General features: G+C 37.1%; 3 protein-coding genes across 4 annotated transcripts; 2 read left to right on the top strand and 1 right to left on the bottom strand.

Moving 5' to 3' along the window:
• Positions 1-3,442: 3,442 nt before the first annotated feature.
• Positions 3,443-7,023, bottom strand: LOC130731626 (uncharacterized). 2 transcript variants are annotated; one of them, XM_057583901.1, is made up of 11 exons: positions 6,361-7,023; positions 5,956-6,095; positions 5,594-5,861; positions 5,390-5,486; positions 5,176-5,297; positions 4,993-5,077; positions 4,768-4,903; positions 4,525-4,679; positions 4,340-4,457; positions 4,014-4,202; positions 3,443-3,909 (listed from the first exon to the last, which is right to left on the bottom strand). In XM_057583901.1, exons 1-11 carry the CDS (start codon positions 6,392-6,394, stop codon positions 3,664-3,666), a joined length of 1,590 nt encoding a protein of 529 aa, XP_057439884.1. In that variant the 5' UTR covers positions 6,395-7,023; the 3' UTR covers positions 3,443-3,663. The 2 variants fall into 2 exon arrangements, with proteins under 2 accessions (XP_057439884.1, XP_057439885.1); XM_057583902.1 differs by lacking the exon at positions 6,361-7,023 and adding an exon at positions 6,202-6,209.
• An 8,376-nt stretch (positions 7,024-15,399) lies between these two features.
• Positions 15,400-16,974, top strand: LOC130733780 (U-box domain-containing protein 21-like). The gene has a single exon (XM_057586035.1). It carries the CDS (start codon positions 15,509-15,511, stop codon positions 16,808-16,810), a length of 1,302 nt encoding a protein of 433 aa, XP_057442018.1. The 5' UTR covers positions 15,400-15,508; the 3' UTR covers positions 16,811-16,974.
• A 2,264-nt stretch (positions 16,975-19,238) lies between these two features.
• LOC130733779 (probable methyltransferase At1g29790) lies at positions 19,239-20,683 on the top strand. Its single transcript, XM_057586034.1, has one exon. The coding sequence runs from the start codon at positions 19,277-19,279 to the stop codon at positions 20,465-20,467; it is 1,191 nt and encodes a 396-aa protein (XP_057442017.1). The 5' UTR covers positions 19,239-19,276; the 3' UTR covers positions 20,468-20,683.
• The last annotated feature ends 377 nt before the right edge of the window (positions 20,684-21,060 follow it).

Below are 21,060 nucleotides of genomic sequence, written 5' to 3'. Positions count from 1 at the left end.
GGATAAGACTATCATGATATAGAAGAGATTTGACTACAAATCTCAACCACTCTCTGTTTCATAATTTAAATTTCACCAAGTAATAGAGATTTGACATATGATATCAACAACTACCTCTTAGATAATTCTAAATGAAAACATGATTACTTTTTCTTATTTCAAATAAACTGAAAATGATTCAGTTAGGTTTTAGTTTAACAGTTTAACTTAAACTACCCAATATTTGTGTAGTACAAAAAGGTGAAGTTGGAAATAATTGTAAAACAGGATTTAAAAGAAATAGATATCTTGTTCAGGCTTGAGGATATAAAAAGAGTAGGATTTAAAAAGGGTTATTGACATTAAAAATTGAAATCTCAAGTAATTCTATTGATCAATTAAATAAGGGATTACCTATGTATTACCAAATAACTCTCATTACGAATGAGACATAAATATTGAGTGAAATTATTCACTTATATATTAATGGATGATATTGTTTATCTTTTCCAAAGTTAAAGGAAAAGATTGGATTAAGTAACCAACAATAATAATTTCAATAAGAATATGCAATTCAAACTGGTAAATGTCTTGTAGACTTGTCAAAATATAATCATTAGAAAAATGAATAGTGTGTCCTACCAACTCAAAAAGATTTGTGATAGACATGTACTACAAAAGTGAAAAATTTGTGCTAAGTGTCAACCTTTTTCCAGTAGGTGGAGTAAGTGCCAAATAACGTATGAAAGAGTGGTAGAAGTATTGGAAATGATTAAACTCTGAAAGGCTGATGGAGTAGACTGTTTAGCAAGTAACTAAATGAAGAAGAACATTGTGAGGAGATAATTGAATCTGAAAAAGAGGTCAAATAAAACTTCCAGCATCTTATCATAAAAATAACAACAAAATGAAATCCCCAATTACATGAACAAACAATCAAATAAATTTCCCAGAAATTGAAAAAATAAAAACTCAAAAAGCGAACAGTTAGGGAAGGAAACCATAAAAGTGAGATGCATAGAAACATCAACAATGGACATGCATTTGAAGACATTTGGAGAGATTACACAAACCGATCTCAATAGTGTGGCTTCATAGCTAGTATCGGTTCCAATACATTTCTTGAAATTTCATCAACTGCTGCAAAAGATCTGACAAAATCCATTTTCATATGTAGAGAAATACTGATACTGAATTGTATAATTGGCAATTGTAGGATTGAAAAAACATTAGGAAAACAAAAAAATACAAACAATGGAATTGGGCCAAAGCTTGAAGAATGTTGGGCTTTTATTTTACAACTGGAATCCAGCAACTAAAATGGATGACCACACAATTTAAAAACCCTTAAAAAAACCCATGCATGAAATCCTATTGGGAGACATTGTAACGCACACATCAAGAATGAAGCAAATAAAGATGAGGACCGGAGACACCTTTTTCTTCCAAAACTGTAAAAGTACTTACATACCTTAGAACTTTACATTACACTATCTATCTCCAAATAATATTCTGAACATAATTATACAACTTTGAAAACTTTTCTCATATGTTCACGTGAAGATTCAAATTAGTCAAGAAATCAATTGTTACCTTCTATACAATTTTTTATTTTTGGAATTCACTTTCTATACATATATTTAAAATATATTAAATATGGTCAATTATTATTGAAGAATAAATTTGGCTGTTAAAAAGATTCCAATTATTTATATGTTTTTAATATTTTTTTTGATTTTTCATATTTTTTATTATTCCATTAATTATATCAATTATGTCAAATTTATTAACGTGTGTTTAGGCCAGAATTTTGCAATAGTTAGTTCTAAAGAAATGAAATTTGATAAATTTTATTCATTATTTTACTCCTGAACAACCTAGATATGGTTTAAAAAATAATTCTATGAGGAAATTATTATTTTCTTAATTAACATTTACTTTTTGCTTTTTTATCTGATTCTCTATTTAAGTACATAGATTTCAAGTTTTTGTTATGGTTATTAGATACAATAATTGGTTGTTACTGTATTTATTTAAATAGTAATTTATTAAAATAGTAATAGTATTGAATATTAACTTGCCTATATAAACACAGGGATGAAGGTTTGTTAGCAACAATTTCTATCTCTTTGTATCCTGTATTTGAGTAAGGTGTTTTGGGAAGAAAATTTGGCAGAGCTCTGCAAAAAGAAAAAGGTTGCAATGGTAGGGATTCAACAGGATGACAACACCTTTCTAGGGGTACTAAAACCATCAAGAGTATGTATTTCATGTTTCAGGTAGATATTAATGAAATTTGTTTTGCAATATCTACTACTAATTCTACCCTTGTTTGTAGGATTATATTTTTGTGCCTGGGTGGTTTCTCAAGATTCATCCACAACTAATTGAAGAGCTAGAAATAGAATTGAAGGACCCTGTTGGGAATGTTTTCCAAGCTGACCTGAGTTTTTTTGGCAAACACCCACACTATGGAGGCGGCTTCAATGAAATCTGTCAAACCTATGAACTGGACAGCTATACCCACATATTCTTTACACACAAGGGAGGAATGAGTTATGACATAAGGATTTTTTATGAGAACGATTTTGAAGTACAATACAAACTTCAAAGTGAGCAAGAAAACATTGTTGCTGAGAATGAACCCTTCTGAAGTTCTACTCTGAGAAGTGCATTATGCAAGGGGGGTCAAAATTTGGTAATATTTCAATTTTATCTTTAAAGTATTTATCATCTCAACATAAATCCTGACTTTATTTATATAAAATTCTGTTTTTTATAGTGTTCTAGTATCAATTGTGAATGAGCATTTCAAACACCGACCGAAATCACTCAACATGTTATTGCCTAGTGGGGAAACTCATAAATGGATAATGAAGTGGGATAGGAAAAGACGTCGACAATGTGTGTTTGGCGATGGATGGTACAAATTTTGCAAAGACAATAGATTCCATGATAGGGACCAATTGAAGTTCTATAATCTTGAAGAGGAAAACACATTTGAAGTCAAAAAACTTCACAGTCGTTAACTGCTGCATCTTTTCAATCACTCTTTATGAGCTATGAACTGGAATATATGAGATGTAGAAAAGTGTGACCTTATTGTTGTATGAATATCTGGATTGTTAATCTCCTAAGTTTAAGAATGATTTCCCCAAAAAAAAATCAGACTTGTAACACATCTGGAATTTTAACCATGTAATTTGGAATATCTATGTTATGATTTCATGAAGGGTACTGAATCCAAACATTTAGTTTTGTTTTGCTCCACAATGAAATTTGTGACCAATCCAAATCCGTTTCCAAAGGACCTTAATCATTAAATTTCAAACTTTGTCTTGTTCAAATATCAAATACAGGTTAATTATAAAGGGGATGATTTGCAATTTCAATATGTGTCTGTGTATTTCCAAAAGAAGCAAAAGAACAAAAAAAACAATTCATTACAAACAACATAAGTAGGTTATATAAAAAGAAGCTTCAAATAAACATATGTCTTGGAAGTTACACATTAGAATCCCTGAAATCTAATTATATAATAGATAACACCCAAACACATTAATACTACTCAGAATGGTGACACACTTCATAATACTTAGAGATACAAAATAGAATTTGATATCCATGAAAGAACAACCATAATACTACTCTAAAGATGTTCATTATAGTATCATAATAACAGCTTCACTTTTCATTCTTCACTTGGACCAACCTCTTCTTCCTAGGAGGTTTGGATGTACTTCCATCTTCACTGCCTGGTTTGGAAGCTGGCACACTAACAGCTGAATCTCCAAATGGAGAAATGTCATCAAGAGAAACATTTGTGTCAGCAACAGAAGAGAATTGGCTAGCAGAACCAAGAGAACTATCAGTAAACAAAGGTTCTTTGTCATCTGATTCAAAGTTGGATCCATATGGGTCAATAATTAGCTGCACAAATAAAACAAATTAAATGTTAATACAATTAAGTGGAAACTACAATCCTGAACTTAAGATATGTATTAAACAGTTGCATTAAAGTATGTCAAGCAGACCTTTGTTGGGGTTTCAATCTTGGTCTTGTCATTGAAAAGATCAATTATGAACTTGTCATCACATGTTTTCTTGACTTTGTATGAATCATCATACTTTGTTCCATGGTCACTTAACTTCTCAACTTTGAAAAGAGCCTCCTTTCCAATAAGTGCCTTTATATCATCAGGGTATTCATCAGAAGCTTTTCCCTGCACAATTTTTATACCAAAATATATCACCAACAATTGCATTTCCAGTTTAATAGTTCATACCTAATAAACTGCAAATAAACTGCAAAAGAGAATTCAAAATATCTAATAAATACACTTCCTACTGATTTAATAACCTTTGAGAACATAACCAACTCTCTGCAGCTTTTCCCAAGCATATTTTGACAATCTGTGTCAAACATGACAAATGTAGCAAGTTCATCTCCATCACAAACCTCAAACTTGAGGCGAAATCTGCACAATCAAATAAAATCTCAATCAACTAACAGAATAAACACATTAAACATTAAACACATCATACCTGGGAGTAAACTCAACAACATGAGTGCAGCAAGAACCACAGTAATAAAGACCATCTTCAATAGTCACAGCTTTGCGGCATTGGCAAGATGCATACCACCACTTCTCACCCTCAATTAATCCACTAATCTTTCCTAGGACTATGAACAAACCCTCCTATATTGGTAGCATTCAAGTAAAACACAATTAATTATACTTGATATAAAATACCAAAACAGCAATGAAACAAAAATTAGTATAATACCTCAGCTGTGTCATGCAACTCCACAATATTCTTCTTAGGATACATGCTAATAAACTCCTCATTGGCAGGCACATTGCGGAATCCACCACCAATTTTACCAATAGGCAAATCAGAATCAAGACCATGTAAGGCAATACTTCAGAATATATGAAAATATAGTTAGGTCATAAATCAATGAGTAATCTAATAGAACATGAATATATTATAAAAGTTCAAACATATTACCCATCACGAAAAACAGAAACTTCAGGAATATCAGCATTCCAAAACAACTTAGTAGCTTGCATAACATTTTGAATAACAACTTCTCCTACATAGGAATATTATGAAATTGGTCAAACTACTAAACCTGCTATCCTAATAAAAGAAGCTATAGACATGTTCTAAAATTTGTTTTGCATATTATACCTCTGTATGTCTTAACTTTGGCAAATTGCACAATAATAACTGCAAGTCGAACTCCATCAGCAGCAAGAAATCCTTTAACCATATCAACGTACTTGCCAAATAAAGACATCTTGATCTTTCCCCTGTCAAAAATAATAAATAACAACTTTCAATATGCTAATCAAATACTTGTAAATGAAAAAAATGAATAGCCAAAAAGATAAAACCAACATACTTGTCATCAGTAATCTCCATTTCAATTCTTCTAGTAACATTTCCAGACTTTGGAAATTGTTGCTCATCAGATACAGCTGTGACCAACCCAATAATATCTACCAAAGAAAACACATAATAAATGTATCAAAATATTGAACAGGTATAGTACTCATTAAATAAAATGTTGGATGTTGTTAAATAAACACAAATAAGACAAACTAACCCATAAGGTAGTCAGACTCCCCCATAGTCATCTTAATTTCAGATGTATCCTTCAATGTTAACCCAAGCATTGGAATGGTATCACACTGGTCAATTTGGACCTTAGTCTTACTATTGAACAAAATTTTGTACTCATGTTCAGCAGCACGATAAGCACCATTGTTGTCCACCAAAACGAAAAATGTAAAAATGTAAACATTTCCTTCAACTATATCCCTCTGGAATTTGCTCATCAAATACTTTTTAATATTTGCCTCTATTTTGCAACCCTGACAAATAATCATGAAGTTCATATAAATACACCAATATCATGAGGATGAAAAGTAAAATCAATGACTACTAAAATAAAGTAAAACAAAATACCTCTGAATCAATCAACACAAGCTGCATAGCATAAGGTTTGGAAGGTTCAGCATTAGGTTCCATCTCCCACTTTCTAATAACTCTAGCTCTGATTTTCCATGCTTGTCGACCAGGGCATAAACTTCGAATGGAGTTCATCTCTACAAAGACAGAATCAGTAAAAGCACAGTAAGAATACAACACAGCAAGAATCAGGTAGATCAATGAATGAGATAAAATAGAAGAATAGAAGAAAAGGGTTTCAACCAGAAGGATTGGGATATGGGAATGGTGAGAATGAGGGTTCACAACAGGGGTATTTATAGCCAAATTTTAAAACTGAACTGACAACAACAGAACACAATACACTGACACCGAAATTAAACAAAATGAATAAAATAAATGAAGATTGGGATTGATACTGACCATTTGATAGAGTATACAACTTCAGCTGATGCATTCAACCATAGTAGTTGGGGTTTTCGTGAGGAGGATGACAAATCAACAGTAAACCAATTGTGTTGTAGATCAGGGATTGGTTCACCATTAATCGAAGGCAAAGTTGGCTTCAAATAAAGATCAAGCGGCTGCAGAAAGCAATTCCTCATTAGATCAATCGGAAGAGACTCTATTGATGGATTGCTGACAGAGAGGTTGAAGGACGAAGGCTAACACGGAACCACACCTAGATTAAGTGACGGTTGTGAGAGAGAAGGCTCGAAATCAGACGGAGGTGGATCGTACGGCGGAGTAGGTAGAGAGGAAGAGAAGACACGCGATTAGAGACTTAGGGTTCACGGGAGTCAGGGATGAACAGTGTCGGAGGCAAAACGACGTCGTTCTAGACTCGTTCACTTGAAAAAAAAAAACAAACAGAACTAAGTCAAATAAAGACAGGTGTCAAGCTGTGATTGGATGTTTTATAGCTACAGTAGTGCGAGAATAAGAAGTAGTAGATATTCATGATGAATTTCCACTCTCTCTGCGCGCCAAACTTTACTAATAAATCTGTGAAATGCAACTGACAAGCTTGAGGTTCAACTAACGCATGCTTTGACTTCAAAACTGAATGGAGATTTCATAGATCGAGTTGATGTATATGAACCAACCAATTGAAAAATATGAAGAGATTAGAAATGAACGTGTTAGATGAAGACCTTGTAGCTATTATTCACATTTTTTTAGTCTTAGTTGTTCACAGTTCACCTAAAGTGCATACGTAGTAGTGGGACTGTGTCTGTGGTAGCCCGGTAAGTCAAAGTTCAACTAAAGTAGGAGCAACCAACAAGCAACTAAGCAAAGAAGATTGTATATAATATATATCAACATCAACGTGAATTGCAACATAATATCCACATGCCAAGTTGAATTAAAATTTTAAATCCAATTATAGATTGACCATTTTTATACTCTCTTAAAACACATCATCATGTGGTTGGTTTCAGCCCTCACATGTTCGATTCCACTCCTACAAGTTTTTTTTTATGATATGTGTTCATCTTTTGGAAGCACTTTTATTTGAGTCGGGAACATTCAACTTATGGCTGGGTTAACTCTCCCAGCAGGAGTTTTATATCTATAAAACTCGAACTCAGAACCTTACTTAAAGTGAATTAAGCATGTACCACTTAAAATATATAATCACTCGTTGGTACTCCTACAAGTCTTTAAGTTAGAGCTTGTGTAAATTACATTTATTGGACAAATTAGGGTCCGGATGTATGAATAATCCCAACTTGAATTCTTTTTTTCTTTTTTTGAACTCCCCAACTTGAATTCATTGCTTGAAATGATATTGTCTCTCGTAGATGATGATGCCTACAAAATAAATATTTTCGTAAAATAATTTGGTTATATTTAGAAAAACAACTTAATTAAGTATATATCTTTATTAAGCGTTTATTGTATAAGAACTTATGCCATAAACACATGAGCTATTGGTATTTGAATGTGACATTTAAAAAGCTTATACATACAAAACTAAGGGCTCGTTTGGTATGCCGTATTAGGCATGATTGCATAAGCTTATACAATACATTATGTGCTTATCCATTGTTTGGTGCTAACATTGTATTGTATAAGCTTATCCATCAACCCACCATTATACATCAAAATAATGTATTATTTAATCCACCATGTAGGTGATGGATAAGGCCTGATAAGATTTGACGTATAAGCCACCATCACCACCCTCCACTGCTTTCGCCATTCACCCTCCACCAATACTATCGCGACCGCCACCATCCTCCACAGTCACTGCCACCACCCTACGGGAATCACAACCATCGTTCTCCACCACCACCATCATCGCCACCCTCCAAAGATAAAATATAAGAAACTTATCCACTCGATAGTTATACACTGTATAACTTACCATCTCGATAGTTAAATTCATGCCCTTAGTTTTGCCACTACCATCGTCGGCGCCACCACCGACACTAGCGCCACCACCGCCGATACCACCACTATCCATCCTCCACCACCACCACCTTCCACCACAACCAACACCACCACCACCCTACCGCCACCACAACCACCGTTCTCCTCCACCAGTACCACCATCCTACCGTCGTCGCCACCACTAACACCCTACAGCCACCACAACCACCGTTCTCCTCCACCACCACCACCACCCTATTGTCATCACAACAACCGTCCTCCTCCACTACCATCGCCACCGCCACCCTACCGCTGCCGCCACCACCACGTCGTCGACACCACCACCACCACCCCCCCCCCCACATTCAGTATTATCACTACCATCACCGTATAACCACATTTATTATCTATCATTATTGGATACTTTACCAAATATAAGATTGCATGAATTTAAACGATATGGTAAGTTATACGTACAATGTATGACCAAACGCTGTATAATATAAGAAACTTATCAAGTCTTATACTATCATGCTTAATACTATCAGGTCTTATACTATCAAGTCTTATACTATACATCACAGTGTCACACCAAACGGGGCCTAAATCACATGGATGCATCACTGCATGAGCATTTGTAAGTAGTTGAGATTATATAAAAAAATAAAAAGACTTCAAAATTAAAATTATTATTTCTCTAAAAAATAAATTAAGCAAGAGTCTCATTTTTTTTAGTATATGGAAAAATTAAAAAAACAACGAAAAAGCTACAAGGCTAACACATCCCTAGCCAAGATGAGAGTAAACTAGTGAGGCGGAGTCTCAAGACGACTAAGGGGACACTGAGAGCTAGCTCCATTCCTAGCCAGGCAAGTAGTAGTCATAATTTATAACAAAAAACTAATATTTAAATCAAACAGTAATAAAAAAAAACTAAAGAATTGGAAATTAAAATCTTGTATATGAAACATCACAAAGTACATTTCAAAAAAAAAAACCATCACATAGTAATTATTATTAAAAATCATTGATAATCTTGTTAAAAAAAAATCATTGAAAATCGTTCACCATTTCTAACATAAACATGTGTAATATTTTTCGAACAATTAAAATGAAATGAAATTTGATCTGAGAATCAAACAAGATTAAAGTAAACTAGAGAATAAAAAATAAACATGATCATTAATAATGGTAACCAAGCCTTTGGCTTAGTGGTACAAATTGTAATAGATCCAGAATTTTTAACTTGTAGGGAGAACATATATCTATAAACGAGTAACATTAAAACACAACATATTATTGCTATAAAAATTTGAATATACATCATAAATTATCTCTTAGTTTTCCTGTTTTAGAAATATTATGAAGCTTTTCTAAATTTTTATGATTTGTATAGATCCAAGGTGTAGGAGATAAGAAGAATGAGTTAGTCATGAGATTAATCCTCTCGAGATTCGAATATCACATTAGTTGAATAAACCTCTCTCAACAAGTCATTTTTCATACGCACTGCTCATTGTAAGATCAAGATTTGGTCATGTGGTACAACTCTATGTTTTGATGATAACAAGTATTTATTTGTGGATGAACAACTATGATACTCTAATGTTTGTCTTGAGTGTTTTGACAAACAGGTTCTGATTCTGACACCAGAAGATATATTCGTCAGAAGATCAGAAGATCTGAAGATCAGAGGATCTGAAGATCAGAGGATCTGAAGATCAGAAGATCAGAGGATCAGAAGATCTGAGGATCAGAAGATCTGAAGACCAGAAGCTCTGAAGGACCAGAGGCTCTGAAGGTCCAGAAGCTCTGAAGGTCCAGAAGCAGAAGTTACGAAGGTCAGAGGATCCAAGCATCCCTCTGACTCTGATCACCGAGCTTCACAAGTTCCAACACGAAGCATAACTCTGATCAGAAGTCAATGGTTAAAGGCAAATGTCTCTATCAAGAAGTACAAGAGCAGTGTACTATTCTGATATGCCTACCTACCAAGGTTCAGCCACAGCAGGTTCTGGAAGTTCCAGAAATGCCCTCCAACGGTCATATTCTCTCAACAGAAATATCCTTTGCACCTTGGACTATAAAAGGCTGAAGAAAAGAAGAAAGCTAAGTGAGAGAGATCGAGAGCTGCAATACAAGAAAAGATTCAAGCTTCTACTTTCTTCATCTGTTCTTATTTAGTTTACACTCAGCTTATTTAGAAGCAAACCTTTGTAAACACCAACCTCAAACAGTTGTTTGATTTTCCTTAAGGGATCGGGTAGGTCAGTATCCTTAAGAAGACTAAGAGAGTGAATCTTAGTGGTGATTCCTTTAGGAGATCAAGGTTGATCGGATCCTAGAGAAGACTAAGAGAGTGAATCTTAGTGTGAGCTAAGTCAGTGTATTGTTAGTCACTTGTAGGTTTCAAGTGCAGTTGTAACAATTATCTGATTAGTGGATTGCCTTCATTCTAAGAAGGAAGAAATCACCTTAACGGGTGGACTGGATTAGCTTGAGGGATTTATCAAGTGAACCAGGATAAAATACTTGTGTGCTTCTCTCTTCTCTCTATCTTTATCCGCTGCACCATCTATCTTAGAGAAACCGAAAAGATTTACTTTAAATCTTAAGGTGAAAGTTTTTATATTCAAAACGCTATTCAACCCCCCCTTCTAGTCGTTTTTCACACCTTCAATTGGTATCAGAGCGCAAGTTCTGATTACCACACTTAACAGTGTTCAGTAGATCCGGGCCAGTGTGAAAAACTCATGGATTCCACCACTACTACAAGCAAATATCAATACAGTGCAAGACCACCTATCTTTGATGGTCAGAGATTTGATTTCTGGAAAGACAGAATCAAAAGCTTCTTTCTTGACTTTGATCCTGATCTTTGGGATTTTGTTGTTGATGGCTACACCCCTCCTGTTGATGTACATGGTGTAAAGATCCCAAGGAAGAAGATGAGTGAAGATCAAAAGAAGGAATTCAGAGATCATCACAGATCAAGATCTATTCTGCAAAGTGCCATTTCATATGAAGAATATGAGAAAATTACTGATCGTGATTCCGCCAAGGGCATCTTTGAATCCTTGCAGATGTCTCATGAAGGAAACAAGAAAGTGAAAGAGACAAAGGCGTTGTCTCTAATCAAGCAGTATGAATCCTTCCAAATGGAACCTGACGAATCCATTGAAGATATGTTCTCCAGATTTCAGTTGCTCGTAGCTGGAATACGACCTCTCAACAAAAGCTACACTACAAAAGATAATGTCATAAGGGTCATCAGAAGTCTTCCTGAAAGCTGGATGCCTTTAGTGACTTCAATAGAGCTTACAAGAGATGTTGAGCATATGAGTTTAGAAGAACTCATCAGCATACTGAAGTGTCATGAACTAAAGCGTGCTGAACATCAAGATCAAAAGAAGAAGTCTATAGCCTTGAAATCCAAATCTGAAAAGGCTAAGGCTCTTCAAGCAGAAGCAGAAGAATCTGAAGAAGCCTCTGAAGATTCTGATGAAGATGAGCTGACTCTGATATCCAGAAAGCTCAACTGCATCTGGAAGCACAGGCAGAGCAAATTCAAAGGCTCATCAAAGGACAAAAAGTCAAAGAAGCATGTCAAGACCAAGAAGAGTCTGATGGTGACTTTTGATGAATCAGAGTCAGAGGATGTTGACTCTGATGGTGAAGTTCAAGGACTCATGGCTATTGTCAAAGACAAAGGAGCAGAGTCAAAGGATGCTGTTGACTCTGACTCAGCATCAGAAGGAGATCCAGACTCTGACGATGAAAATGAGGTATTCGCTTCTTTCTCAACCTCTGAACTGAAACATGCTTTGTCTGATATCATGGATAAGTATAACTCTTTATTGTCTAAGCATAAAAAGTTGAAAAAGGACTTATCTGTTGTTTCCAAGACTCCTTCTGAACATGAGAAAATTATTTCTGATTTGAAAAATGATAATCATGCTTTGGTAAATTCTAACTCTGTGCTTAAGAACCAGATTGCTAAGTTAGAAGAAATAGTTGCTTGTGATGCCTCTGATTGTAGAAATGAGTCTAAGTATGAAAAGTCTTTTCAAAGATTCCTAGCTAAAAGCGTAGACAGAAGCTTAATGGCTTCAATGATCTATGGCGTAAGCAGAAATGGAATATATGACATTGGTCATTCTAAACCTTCTGAAGTTGCTCCATCATCTCTTAAGAAAGGAACTTTCTCAATGTCAAAATATCATGCTCAAATTCCTTTCCATTATCCTGCTGAAAGACCCAAAGTTGTCAGAACTTCTGGGCTAACTAACAAGAAAGGACCCAGAAAGTGGGTACCTAGGGATAAGATTATATATGTTGCAGATATCTTCAATAGGTCCATCGAAACTCCAACCATGAAACCTGGACAGTGGATGCAAACAACACATGACGGGAGAAAGGCATATGTCCCAAGATCCAAAAACTTGAACCTGAAGGTGAAGTTAATCTTGGAGGCATCAGTAGAGTAAGATTTGGTCAAGTCAAAGCCAGCTGAAAAAGCTTGCAGAGATGAGCATGACCGTTTCAGAAAGAAACAAAGACTCAGAACTTGTCAAACCAGAAGCAACAACATCAGAAGATGCTACTACAACTTCTGACTTGCGTCATCAGAAGAAGAGTAGGGTCATAGCTTCTCATTCTGAAGCATCTGAAGATGGAATTTTGTCCAGAATGGAGATGTCACCAGAACCACACTTCTGCTCTCATCAGTACCTATACTAATCAGAAGCCAAGTATCACTCGGTATTCCTTCTGAGGGGGAGTATTTCGTCTTATGCTCTTACTATTTTTTTTCCACCTTCATTCTTTTTGCTTATGACAAAAAGGGGGAGAACTTATAGTATCTTGACAACTCCTATATTATTTAGCTCAGAATCTAGATATTACTAACGTTGATATTAAGTATCAGATTCAGGGGGAGCTTAGCTCAGAATCAAGCACGAGTCTTGGATTCAGAAGGAGCAAGAAAAACTATACACATCAGGATAAGTTTTAACTCTGATACCTTATACTCTGAGTGTATTCAGTTTATTTGTTTAGAGTTGTTCATCAAAATACATGGTTTTGTCATCATCAAAAAGGGGGAGATTGTAAGATCAAGATTTGGTCATGTGGTACAACTCTATGTTTTGATGATAACAAGTATTTATTTGTGGATGAACAACTATGATACTCTAATGTTTGTCTTGAGTGTTTTGACAAACAGGTTCTGATTCTGACACCAGAAGATATATTCGTCAGAAGATCAGAAGATCTGAAGATCAGAGGATCTGAAGATCAGAGGATCTGAAGATCAGAAGATCAGAGGATCAGAAGATCTGAGGATCAGAAGATCTGAAGACCAGAAGCTCTGAAGGACCAGAGGCTCTGAAGGTCCAGAAGCTCTGAAGGTCCAGAAGCAGAAGTTACGAAGGTCAGAGGATCCAAGCATCCCTCTGACTCTGATCACCGAGCTTCACAAGTTCCAACACGAAGCATAACTCTGATCAGAAGTCAATGGTTAAAGGCAAATGTCTCTATCAAGAAGTACAAGAGCAGTGTACTATTCTGATATGCCTACCTACCAAGGTTCAGCCACAGCAGGTTCTGGAAGTTCCAGAAATGCCCTCCAACGGTCATATTCTCTCAACAGAAATATCCTTTGCACCTTGGACTATAAAAGGCTGAAGAAAAGAAGAAAGCTAAGTGAGAGAGATCGAGAGCTGCAATACAAGAAAAGATTCAAGCTTCTACTTTCTTCATCTGTTCTTATTTAGTTTACACTCAGCTTATTTAGAAGCAAACCTTTGTAAACACCAACCTCAAACAGTTGTTTGATTTTCCTTAAGGGACCGGGTAGGTCAGTATCCTTAAGAAGACTAAGAGAGTGAATCTTAGTGGTGATTCCTTTAGGAGATCAAGGTTGATCGGATCCTAGAGAAGACTAAGAGAGTGAATCTTAGTGTGAGCTAAGTCAGTGTATTGTTAGTCACTTGTAGGTTTCAAGTGCAGTTGTAACAATTATCTGATTAGTGGATTGCCTTCATTCTAAGAAGGAAGAAATCACCTTAACGGGTGGACTGGATTAGCTTGAGGGATTTATCAAGTGAACCAGGATAAAATACTTGTGTGCTTCTCTCTTCTCTCTATCTTTATCCGCTGCACCATCTATCTTAGAGAAACCGAAAAGATTTACTTTAAATCTTAAGGTGAAAGTTTTTATATTTAAAACGCTATTCAACCCCCCCTTCTAGTTTTTTTTTCACACCTTCACTCATTCCCCTCTCCTCTTAAGTGCATCCGTCTCTAGGTATAAGGCTGCCACTATGAGAACTTAGGGCTAAAATGAAGCTCTCAAGATCTATTCATAGCATAAATAACATTGTCAAAAAATGTTTCGTCAACGACAACCATGCATCGCGAGCGAGAAGCTTAAATAAGCTAAAAACAATTTATGAGATACAGCTTATAAGTATTATATGAGGTTCAATGAAAAGTTTATTAAAGGAAGCTCAAAATATGCACTATGAAAAGCTGTTCATAATGCTTGTTTGGTGAAAAATCAATTAAATAAAGCGTGGACAAAATTGAAAGGTAAAACTAAAAGGGTTGGTTAATTTGAATGTATGAAAGTCATAGTTCATCCATGCCCATGCAAATTGAATGGAATGCAAGTGATCACACCGACCATCTTGACTCAATCCTAGTCAGCTCCCATCCCTCACACCATTCAAACTTTCAAGTTTCAACCGTCTCATTAGTACAACATCATCAACCCCTTTTTTCTTTGCTCTAAACCCATTCATTATACTCCTCCATTATTTCCCTCAAATTAACTATTCTTCAATCACATTTCAATAACCTCAAGCCCCAAGTGCTTAGAAGACTCCTTCAAACTTTCAACGTTCAACATTCAAACCCACACACACTCAAACGCTCACAAACAAAAACCAAAACACTTCATTACTCATTTCTCTCATTTTTTTAATCTTCCTTTGAAACATTCTCCATAAACTACAAGCTTTGACCCGTGTACCACACAATCAACTCTCACCTTATCTTTGCATATATAAACAACACACACAACCTTGTTTCCTTCATCAAACTCCTTCACCAAACACAACACAACACAATCTAGCAATACCCAAAACAACAAAACACACAGAACAATCAAAAAGCTCAAAATCTTCATAGCAAAATGGTTTTGTCATGGACCAGAGGGAGAGTTTTCCGCCGTGCCCGGAAAGGAAAAGACCTGAACTGCAACGATTTGGAGGTGGAGATTGCCATCCCCACCCATTTCCGGTGCCCTGTTTCCCTTGACTTGATGAAAGACCCTGTCACAATCTCCACAGGGATCACCTACGACAGGGAAAGCATCGAGAAATGGATAGAAGCAGGGAACCAAGCATGCCCTGTTTCAAAAACCGCGTTGACCACCTTTGACATGATCCCCAACCACGCTCTCCGGAGAGTGATTCAGGACTGGTGCGTCGAGCACCGTTCCTACGGCGTTGAGAGGATCCCAACTCCTCGTATTCCGGTCACCCCGTATGAGGTTTCGGATGTTTGTACGAAGATTCTCTCTGCTGCCCAACAAGGGGATGAGACTAAGGGATGGGAGTTGGTGAGGAAGATCAAAACATGGGGGAAGGAGAGTGAGAGGAACAGAAGATGCATAGTGGGTAATGGTGCTTCTGTTGTTCTGGCTAGTGCTTTTGATTCTTTCTCACGTGGGGGTGTTGAGAAGAATCTGGTTGTTTTGGAGGAGATTTTGGCGGTATTGACATGGATGCGTCCTATTGCTGGAGAGGGTAGGTACTTGTTGGGGTCTTCTGCTTCAATGAGGGCAATGATTTTGTTCATGAATGGTGGAGAAAGTTCCACAAAGCAGAGTGCAGCTCAGGTGCTGAATGAACTGCCTGTGAAGGCTTTGGCGAAAGCTGAAGGGGTTGTTGAAGGTTTGGTCAAGATGGTTAGGGAGCCAATTGGAGCTTCTGCTAGCAAAGCTTGTTTGTCAATGATGTTTCATTTGGTTTCTTCATCAGAGAACAGAGAGGTGATCTCAAGAAGATTTGTGGAACTGGGTTTGGTTTCAGTTTTGTTGGAGGTTCTTGTTGATGCTGAAAGAGGGATATGTGAGAAGGCTTTGGGGGTGTTGGATTGCTTATGTGATATCAAGCAAGGGAGGGAGATGGCAAAGGGAAATGCTTTGACTTTGCCTCTTGTGATTAAGAAGCTTTTGAGGGTGTCTGAGTTGAGTTCTAGCTTTGCAGTGTCTATTCTTTGGAAGCTTTTTGATAAGACTGATGAAGGGGTGTTGATTGAGGCGCTTCAAGTTGGGGTATTTCAGAAACTCCTTGTTCTTCTTCAAGTGGGTTGTGGGGAGAGTACAAAGGATAAGGCTACTGAGTTGCTGAAACTGTTGAATGGATACAGAAGCAAAGCTGAGTGTGTTGATTCTTCATTGGATTTCAAGCACCTTAAGAAGCCCTTTTAATTGATCCAAGAGGATTGGATTTGATTTCACCTTTTTTTCTTCGTATAGGTCATGTTATAGGAACAGAATACATTCCTGTACAAAGATTCTCAGACACATACAAAGGATACAAATTGTAGCTCTAACTTTCAATTGAACTTATGAAATTCATTTTTTTCCTGAAACTTTGGATTTGTGACATACAGATATGCTAAAAGCTTGTCTTTCTTTCCTTTCTTTTTATTTTATTTATACAATTCACAAATTCAAAACCACAGTAAAAAGGACACAAGGGATCTTAATTTATGTGAGGAATTCTGCAAGCTCCCACAAAGAATTGATAAAATTACAGTAATCTAAGATACTTGATCCAAATAAAGGCTAGCAACAAAAGTAGTGATCGAACCAGTTCACTCGCCCAAATCACTCAAAAGAGTGTTGATTGAGGGGAAAATGAATGCGAGACCGGCCTTTTATGGGGTTGGGTTTTGAGGGAACTGATATTTGGAGTGTCATGATGAGTACGAGGTGCAACTACGAAGGAAAATCGTTTGATCTTCTCACACACCACTTAATCGAATAAGTGATGACGTGTTTGCGTACTGTACCAGAGACTTCGAGCACCACACTCTCTTCTTGATCAGAGAGGCACTGACTTGGGATGAGACGCAGTGGATGGGGATATGTCGCTCTACACCCTCGGTTGAGGCGGACGACTTTAGGTAGGCAGTCAGTTTATTTTGGCGGAGACACGCTTGGTTTGAGGCAGTTAGTTATACATTGTCGGATGCGGGGGAAGTAATCGGTTGCGGCCAATGGCTTTGGATTGCTTAGGTGTGGCGCCCCGTCGCGAAGGAGGGTGGGGGTCAAGAGAGACCATTTACCAGGTACCAGAACAAGTAGGAAAAGAACAAGAAGCAGACCTGCAAATGCACACAATTTTTTATCCTTTGTTAAAAAAATAGTCTTCTCTAAGCAGTGAAGGTTTCCAAATAAGCTAAATGCAACGAAACGAGTATTAGAAACGCGCTTGATCTTATCTTGTGCGCGTAAGCTCATTCTTTTACCAACACAAAACCAAAGTTTGACTTATAGACTCTTATATTGTTCACTTTTTCCTTTAAAATTTTCAGAATACTTGCAGAACACCCAACCCCATGAAGGCATCGGAAGACAAATTAAGAAATAGATAAGAATTTTGTGTTTTGGTCCTGAAAAACACAAGCCAAGGAAAGAACCTGGAAATCAAGTTACATAAGCTGAGCAATAGTAATATTCAGACTGAATACAGTACAAACTGGACAATATGGAAAAATATAACAAATACATGTTTGGATCATCTTCATTTTTCTCATAATCAATTACTCAAAAGTATTAGCTTTTCTCCGGAATGATGTTTGCTTTTAGAATCAATTGTAGAAAAGTTTTTTAACATACACATAGTCAGGGTGATTCTCAGTCCAACTTGGATGCATATATTGCCAGAAAGGATATTATTAATCATGGTCAAAATAGGATAACAATACACATTCTTATGCTTGGCCTTTTTTTCTTTTTAGCTGAAGCATATGTCTTGGTCAGGGCTTGACCTGATTTTACAGGCCTTAGCCCAATAGCTTTCTTCAATCTCATAAGCTTTCGGCCTAGCCCACTTTTATATTTGCTTTTCTGTATAGATGTTTTTTTCTCTTTAAAATTACATATTTTCTCATTAAAAGTACAATATGACCCTTTACATTTATAATTTAAAACGGGTACCTAATAAAATGAAATTACTTAGAACAAGACCTTGATAATAATATATTAACTCACCTTTTTAGTATTCCTACACAGGCTAGATCGTGCCCTCCAATTTGTAAAACAAAATTGCATTTGAAGAAAGGCACTCCAACTCCAACCATGAACTATGTGCAATGCAAACTTAATTTATCTATACTCCATAGCATAAGGATTCTCACAACTTGCTTATAGAAGTCAATGATATGTATCATGCAGCATGTGGGGTTCTTGCCGGGTCTTAAGCAGAACTGTATCCTTCCTTTTTTAGGCCATGGGGATCTAGAATGCACGTCCTAAAGCATATATGCAATTTGCAGTACAACTACATATATGAAATGCAATTGGCAGCCCAACTATACATATAAAATGCCATCAAATTTCAGATCTCATGACTCATATTGCAGAAAGAACACTTTCATGAGCCTCAAGAGACCCATAATCACAAAACACAAGGAGCATAACATCAAATCTAGCTCACCCCAGTGTTGACTTTCTAGTTCCTACACACCCCATTGCTCAGAAAGTCACAACTATTACATAATATATGATCTTCATTCAAAGTCAAAACTCCCCATGATCTGTCTCAACTTAGTGCTACACCAAACAATAGTATTATACTAACAAAGGAATCATTGACAATGATACTCATATATATACATGCTCAAAACCACACATAAAAATGGAAATCTTCATAGCCAAGTAACTTCAATGAAACTCAAAAACAAACCAATAAACATGGGTTCCCATAGTAGCAACAACCATAATTCAAAACCTCTAACTACCAACCTCTTCTTCATTTCCCTCCTCCTTATCACAAACCTCCTAACCCTCTTCCTCTCCTCCACCTTCTACTCCTCCAATTGCATTCCAATTTCCGCAATCGCCGACGCGGCCGCGAACTCCGGTGAGGACGAAGAAGCCCCCCTCCCACCGGAATTCCTCGCCGCCACGTCAGCTCAAAAGCTCCCACTCGGCCCCAACCGGAACTTCGACTCCGACACCGTCCACGCCCCCGCCGGTGCCGCCTGCACCCTCTTCCCGGACGACCTCCGCCGCTTCATGACATACCCCATCAACGGCTCCTGCCCAGACGACGAGCTTCTCTCCCAGAAGCTTCTCCTGAAAGGCTGCGACCCACTCCCCCGCCGGCGGTGCCGCCCAGCGGCACCGCCGGACACCCCACCTCCATCCCCCCTCCCTTCCAGCCTCTGGACCACTCCCTCCGACTCCTCCGTCGTCTGGACCGCCTACACCTGCAAATCCTACCAATGCCTCATCGACCGGAGCCGCACCCAGAAAGGCTTCGACGACTGCAAAGACTGCTTCGACCTCAACGGCCGGGAGAAGCACCGGTGGACAAACCCGAACTCCACCGGCCTCGATTTCAGCATCGACGACGTCCTCAAAACCCGACAACCCGGTTCAATCCGGGTCGGGTTAGACATCGGCGGCGGCGTCGCCACCTTCGCCGTCAGAATGCGTGAAAGAAACATAACAATTCTAACGACGTCGTTGAACCTTAATGGACCCTTCAACAATTTCATTGCCTCTAGAGGGGTGGTCCCACTTTACCTTAACATATTTCAGAGGCTACCATTTTTTGATAACACATTGGATATTGTTCATTCTATGCATGTTTTGAGTAATTGGGTTCCTGAGAAGTTGCTTCATTTTTTGTTGTTTGATGTTTATAGGGTTTTGAGGCCTGGTGGGGTGTTTTGGTTGGACCATTTCTTTTGTGTTGGGGATCAGTTGGAGAAGGCTTATGGGCCTATGATTGAGAGTGTTGGGTTTAGGAAGGTGAAGTGGGTTGTTGGGAGGAAGCTTGATAAGGGACCTGAGAGTCAGGAAATGTACCTGTCTGCTTTGTTGGAGAAGCCATACAAGAATTCTTGGTGAGCAAATTGTTCCTAAAATGCTCTTTTTCATAGTGGAAAAGTTTTTCTTTCTCAAATCCAAATACTTCAATCCAATTGTATGGATGTTGTTGAGTTCCTTACTAGTAATGGTGATGTGCACACTTATTGGTTATGGACCAAGTTAATTGTCAGAGTTAGAAGTATTTTCAATTGAGATTTGATTTTATACCATTAAACATATTCTTGAAGAGCATAATATGATGGCTGATTTGCACGTTAGGAAGTTCTCTCCTTCTGACGTGGTGTCTTGTTAGAAATTGTTTGAGTGGTCTTGTTTTGTTTTTTTCGTTTAATCTTTAGTTTGAAAAAAAAAAACATTGAAAGTTTAAATTACATTATCATTCTCAATAATAATTCTGATATATGTATATATCATATTTTTTCAATCCAAAAGTTGCATAAATATACAGTTTTCTATATTAGAAGGCAAGGTTTTTTTTAAGGATAGAAGGAAAGGTTACTTTTGAGTCACATGTTCAATTTCATCTATACACTAGGATTTTAGCCCGTCTTCGTGCGATGCACGAACGAGTAGTTCTACAATTTATCATATTTATTCAATCACTTTATTTA

Source organism: Lotus japonicus, chromosome 1 (assembly GCF_012489685.1).
Source record: "Lotus japonicus ecotype B-129 chromosome 1, LjGifu_v1.2".
Taxonomy (NCBI): Eukaryota; Viridiplantae; Streptophyta; class Magnoliopsida; order Fabales; family Fabaceae; genus Lotus; species Lotus japonicus.
This window is presented reverse-complemented; position numbering and strand designations above follow the sequence as displayed.